General features: G+C 51.6%; 1 protein-coding gene across 1 annotated transcript in view; it reads right to left on the bottom strand.

The window, feature by feature from the left end:
• Positions 1–5,055: 5,055 nt before the first annotated feature.
• Positions 5,056–6,476, bottom strand: part of NUCB1 (nucleobindin 1) — a 21,267-nt gene continuing 19,846 nt past the window's right edge. Inside the window, exons 10-11 of the mRNA XM_082606695.1 lie at positions 6,021–6,178; positions 5,056–5,907 (exon numbers count right to left, since the gene is read on the bottom strand). Of these exons, the coding sequence (XP_082462821.1) occupies positions 5,795–5,907; positions 6,021–6,178 (271 nt within the window). The 3' untranslated portion in view covers positions 5,056–5,794. The remainder of the gene's footprint in view (positions 5,908–6,020; positions 6,179–6,476) is intronic.

Below are 6,476 nucleotides of genomic sequence, written 5' to 3'. Positions count from 1 at the left end.
TATTGATTCCTTCTAGTGTATTTTTCATTTCAGTTATTGTATTGTTCATCTCTGTTTGTTTGTTCTTTAATTCTTCTAGGTGTTTGTTCTTTAATTCTTTTAGGTCTTTGTTAAACATTTATTGCATCTTCTCGATCTTTGCCTCCATTCTTTTCCCAAGGTCCTGGATCATCTTCACTATCATTTTCCTGGAAGGTTGCCTATCTCCACTTCACTTAGTTGTATTTCTGGGGTTTTATCTTGTTCCTTCATCTGGTGGTACAAAGTCCTCTGCCTTTTCATTTTGTCTATCTTTCTGTGAATGTGGTTTTCCTTCCACAGGCTGCAGAACTGTAGTTCTTCTTGCTTCTGCTGTCTGCCCTCTGGTGGATGAGGCTATCTAAGAGGCTTGTGCAAGCTTCCTGATGGGAGGGGACTGGTGGTGGGTAGAGCTGGGTGTTGCTCTGGTGGGCAGATGTCAGTAAAACTTTAATCCGCTTGTTTGCTGATGGGTGGGGCTGGGTTCCCTCCCTGTTGGTTGTTTGGCCTGAGGCGACCCAACACTGGAGCCTACTCAGCTCTTCGGTGGGGCTAATGGCAGACTCTGGGAGGGCTCATGCCAAGGAGTACTTCTCAGAACTTTTTTAAAAAATTAACTAATTAATTAATTAATTATTGGCTGCATTGGGTCTTCGTTGCTGCCCACAGGCTTTCTCTAGCTGCAGAGAGCAGGGGCTACTCTTCGTCGTGGTGTGCAGGCTTCTCATTGCGGTGGCTTCTCTTGTTGCAGAGCATGGGCTCTAGGCGTGCAGGCTTCAGTAGTTGTGGCTCACGGGCTCTAGAGTGCAGGCTCAGCAGTTGTGGCACACAGGCTTAGCTGCTCCGCAGCATGTGGGATCTTCCCGGACCAGGGCTCAAACCTGTGTCCCCTGCATTTGCAGGCAGATTCTTAACCACTGCGCCACCAAGGAAGCCCTTTGCCAGAACTTCTGCTGCCAGTGTCCTTGTCCCCACGGTGAACCACAGCTACACCCCACCTCTGCAGGAGACCCTCCAACACTAGCAGGTAGGTCTGGTTCAGTCTCCTATGGGGTCACTGCTCCTTCCCCTGGGTCCTCATGCGCACACTACTTTGTGTGTGCCCTCCAAGAGTGGAGTCTCTGTTTCCCCCAGTCCTGTTGAAGTCCTGCAATCAAATCCCTCTAGGCTTCAGAGTCTGATTCTCTAGGAATTCCTCCTCCTGCTGGACCCCCACGTTGGGAAGCCTGACGTGGGTCTCAGAACCTTCACTCCAGTGGGTGGACTTCTGTGGTATAAGTGTTCTCCAGTTTGTGAGTCACCCACCCAGCAGTTACGGGATTTGATTTTATTGTGATTGCGCCCCTCCTACCGTCTCATTGTGGCTTCTCCTTTGTCTTTGGACGTGGGGTATCTTTTTTGGTGAGGTCCAGTGTCTTCCTGTCGATGTTTGTTCAGCAGTTAGTTGTGATTCTGGTGTTCTCGCAAGAGGGAGTGAGTGCACGTCCTTCTACTCTGCCATCCTTTTTTTTTTTTTTTTTTTAAAGATTGCATTTTATTTTAGGATTTCATTTGGAGATAGTTTTTTTTTAATATAAATTTATTTATTTTTGGCTGTGTTGGGTCTTCGTTTCTGTGTGAGGGTTTTCTCTAGTTGTGGCAAGTGGGGGCCACTCTTCATCGCGGTGCGCAGGCCTCTCACTGTCATGGCCTCTCTTGTTGCGGAGCACAGGCTCCAGACGCGCAGGCTCAGTAGCTGTGGCTCACGGGCCCAGTTGCTCCACAGCATGTGGGATCTTCCCAGACCAGGGCTCAAACCCGTGTCCCCTGCATTGGCAGGCAGATTCTCAACCACTGCACCACCAGGGAAGCCCTACTCTGCCATCTTGAACCAATCTTCTGAGACAGTTTTTCTGAAGAGTGACCTTGATCCCATGTTTTATTTTCCTGGTTATTCATTGCCTTCTGTGGTACTGTTTGCAAAGATGAAAACAGTAATTCCTCTTACTCCTCTATGGGTGCCCCTTTGTGGTAGCTCCTTCCATCAAGAGGTAAAGTCTATTTGCCCACCTCTGAAATCTGAGCTGACTTTGGGCCATGGAACAGTGGCAAATATGGTACAAATAAAGCTTTGAAAAGTGCTTGCACATTGAGGCCTGCCTTCTTTATGTTACGCCTGGAACTCTGAGCCCACAGTGTGAATGAACCTGAGCTAGCCAGCTGGAGAGGCCATGTGGAGGAGAACCAAGACCAATACCTGCAAGACATAGTGAGGCCGTCCTAGACCATCCAACTCCAGTGGAACAGCCAGCTGACTGCAGCTACATGACTAAGACCAGCAGAAGAACCGCCCAAGGTGAGCCCAGCCCAAATTGCCAACCCACAGAATCACAAACTAATAAATGATTGTTACTTAAGGTCACTAAGTTCTGGGGTAGTTTGTTATGCAGCAAAGTCTGAGACAAATTCAAAAATAATCATTAGTAACTGCTTGCCATTTGCCTCAAGTTACTTCATTAACTCCTTATGATAACTCTATTACTGACATTTTACCAGTAACTAATTAAGACTCAGAGAAGTTGTGTCCCTTGGCCAAGATCACACAGCAAAATCCCAGCACAGAGCCTGCCGACACTCTCAACTCTGATCCTCTTTGTCTTCACATGGGAAGCTCCTCCAGCTGTCTAACCTGATTCTCGTGGGTGAGGAGACATTCCCAGCTCAGCACTCCCAGTAAGACAGGGTCACTCCTATTACCATCGTATAGTCCAGGATAGATCGTACCTGTTTCATGGCGCCTTCCCACAGCTTAAATCTTCTCCGGCTTCTGCCCACTGAAGACCATAATGATGAACTGGAGGCAGTAGATGCCAATGTCTAACAAGCCACCTCCAGCCTGGGCCCAGTCTATGGCCTGGTGTACATGGGTGAGATTCTTCCCAAACTCCGCCCGAACCACCCAAAGGTCCCCCAGAGTTCCCTGGGCCAGAACAGACCTCAGAGCCTCAGCAGGAAAGAAGCGGGTCCAGATGGCTTGCAGACAGCAGAGGGAAGAAAGCAGAATGCAGAAAGGGAAGGAAAGGGGTCAGGACCCAGGAGTTAACCAGTCAGTTCTTCTCCTTTCGAGGGTCCAATCTTGAGGGGGTAGCCGCTGCTCCCCAGTCTCCAAACAAGACCCCTCCCTCTTCCTTCTGCAGCCCATCTGTCCCCAAGTTATGTCCTGCCCCTGACACTCTCTGCCCTCTTCTCTCCTCTTCACTCCCATAGCCCCAGCGCCGGCCTTTCCTTTCTCATCTGGACCATTACACCGGTCTCCCAATGTTATGGGGTGAATTGTGTCCCCACCAAATTCATGTTGAGGCCCGAACCCCCCAGTACCTCCCAATGTGAGTGTGTTTGGAATTTTTTTTTTTTTTTGGCCGCACCGCATGGCATGTGGGATCTTAGTTCCTCGACGAGGGTTCGAACCCATGCCTCCTGCAGTGGAAGCCCAGAGTCTTAACCCCTGGACTGCCTGGGAAGTCCCCGGAGATGGGGTTTTTTTAATGAGGTAATTAAGTTAAAATGAGGTCATTGGGCTTCCCTGGTGGCGCAGTGGTTGAGAGTCCGCCTGCCGATGCAGGGCACACGGGTTCGTGCCCCGGTCCGGGAAGATCCCACATGCCGCGGAGCGGCTGGGCCCGTGGGCCATGGCTGCTGGGCCTGCGCGTCCGGAGCCTGTGCTCCGCAACGGGAGAGGCCACAACAGTGAGAGGCCCGCGTACCGCAAAAAAAAAAAAAAAAAAAAAAAAATGAGGTCATTAAGGCGGGCCCTCATCCAATTAGACTGGTGTCCTTATAAGAAGAGGAAATTAGGGCTTCCCTGGTGGCGCAGTGGTTGAGAGTCCGCCTGCTGACGCAGGGGATATGGGTTCGTGCCCCGGTCCGGGAAGATCCCACCTGCTGCGGAGTGGCTGGGCCCATGAGCCATGGCCGCTGAGCCTGCGTGTCTGGAGCCTGTGCTCTGCAATGGGAGAGGCCACAACAGTGAGAGGCCCGCGTACCACTAAAAAAAAAAAATAATGTAAAAAGCATCCTGGGCGACTAGAATGGGTTTCCTTAGGTATGGGAGTCAAGGACAGGCTCCCAGAGACATAAGTTGTATAGACATATCCATTTAATAGCAATAACAGCTATTACTTGCTAACCTCAGATTTCAGCCCAGAAGCTATGCCACTCATGTGTATTATTATTTTCAGATCCTTCAAAGGATGCTGGAAAGCTGCTACCATTTTATGCCCATTTTCCAGATTGGGTCACTAAGGCCCAGCTCCCAGTTTTCCAAGAGAAGCAGAGAGGCTGTGGCTAATGTTTGCAAAGGTCATTTTTGTTGAGGTTCAGCAGGGGAGAAGGGCGGGCGTGGCACATGTACCTTCCCAGGAAACTTCCTTGGACATTCCAGGGTCTGGGAATATGTATGGTTAATGAGCCTCCCAGATAATTTTTTATCACTGGGGCCTCCTTCACATTTCTTCCACTCTTTAGACACTAAACTAGACCTGTCTCATGCCCAGTGACATGTTGGTAAACAGGCTCGGTGCGGGGGGGGGGTGCTGGGAGGAGGCTCTGATTTGTAGCCTCTGCCAATTTCCTTTGTCAGCTGTTAGTGCAGACAGGTGTGACATCCAGAGCAGCTGCAGCCACTCTGGGACAAGAGGAGTACATCCCCCCACACCTCCCACAGCAGGGCTAGGAGATGGGAGAACCTGGTTCCCTGAAGGCTTTGGAGTCACCCTACCTTGGGACTTCTTATTTGGGGCAATAATACATTTTTCTTTATTGTTTAAGCCTAGGTTTGGGTTTTCTGTTCTTGTGGATGACGGGATCCTACTGAAGGTGCGTGTGTGTGTGTGCATGTGCGTAGGCAGTGGACCCATCAGGAGAGGACAAAGATGCCAGGACAGAGCCTCTCAGAAGTGACGCTTGAATTGATTCTTAAAGAATGAGGAGGACTTTGGCAGGTGAAGCATGGATAAAGTTTCAGAAGGAAAAGGATTTACAAAGAAACAGACACATGGATTTGTTCCAGAAAGTGTATTTGGTTGGAACCAGAGTACAGAGCAGGGCAGGGAGCCATGTGAGATAAGGCCAGAAAGGCTGAGGGGCTGGAACCTGATCCTGGGGTGGAGTCAGCTCTGTGACCCTTCTGGGGTTGTGTGGGGAAGGGGCTAGGGGCCAAGATGTCAGGGCTCCTGGTATGAGAGGTGACCAGCTATGCTGAGGACTCTTCTGGCCCTCACACCCAGCCGTGCGGGAGACACTGTTTTTGAGGCATTGCTGGTCCCACAAAAGGTAGAGAAAGGTTTTAAGGGACCACGGAAGCCCCATAAACCAACAGAAGCTGGGCCCAGAGCAGCAGGCAGGATTCCAGTAGCTGTGGGGATGCAGGATTCCAGAGTGGCCACAACCTGGGCATTGAGGCCAAAGCAACTAGAAAGGCAGGCATGGAGCAGACCCTTTTGGGAGGGAGGGGGCTTCCCTAAGGTAGGCTGAGCCAGTGAGCACTTGACTGGACAAGCGAAGGCAGGTCCCTCGGAGGGGGACAGAAAGAAGGGACCACAGACTGGAAGGCTGTGGAAGCTGAGGCAGCAGATACAGGGCTTGGGCAGCAATATGGAAAGTGCCATCCTGTCCCCGCATCCCACCCCACCCAGCAGGCCACAGGCATCGCCAGGCCCCCAAGGAAGGTTGATTGTGACGCCTCATCCCTCTCCCATCAGCTTCAGTAGGAACCCAGAGTACTGGGGTCCCGGAAGGATCACAGGTGCTGTGACTCCAGCTGGGGCAGCTTGGGGGTCTGTTCTGGAACTTTCTTTTCTGAAGGATCCACATCCTTCTGGTCACCAGCTGGAGCTGGGACAGGTGCATCATCTGGAAATGGAGGAAGAAAATGGTAGCACTAGACGTACCAGCCCCTCCTCCCTCAGACCCAGGAGTCTGGCCCCCAGCTCCTTCCCTGCCCCCCTGGGCCCAGGGGCCAGCACCTGTGTCTGGGTGGAACTTGAGCTGTCCCTCGGGGCCAGGTGCTGGGTTGTTGTGGACTTGCTGCTGCTGTTTCCTCTGTTCCATTTGCAGAACGGCCTGCAGGGGGTGGGGGAGATCACAGAGGCAAGAGGGTATGATGTTGAGTCTCCATGGCAACCTGCTAAGTGGTCATGGACCAGTCCCTTCTCCACGGGCCTCAGTTTTTCTCCCTCATTGAGACTTGGGCTTAATACTAGTTAAAGATCCAGTTGACCCTCCCTGGTCATGGCTTGGGTCACACCTTGGGACAGGGAAGCCTTCTCCTCCCTCCTCGGCCTTTCCCCTCTCTCCTGCTTACAACCTCACTGCCCTTATCCAACATGGCAGCCACAGAGCAGCCAGGGATGGGGACAACGTCTGCCCTTACTCAGGATGGCAGCTGCTACCCAAGGATCTACCAGGGATTAACACAGTGG

Source organism: Mesoplodon mirus (genome assembly GCF_964341445.2).
Source record: "Mesoplodon mirus genome assembly, chromosome: 19".
NCBI lineage: Eukaryota > Metazoa > Chordata > Mammalia > Artiodactyla > Ziphiidae > Mesoplodon > Mesoplodon mirus.
This window is presented reverse-complemented; position numbering and strand designations above follow the sequence as displayed.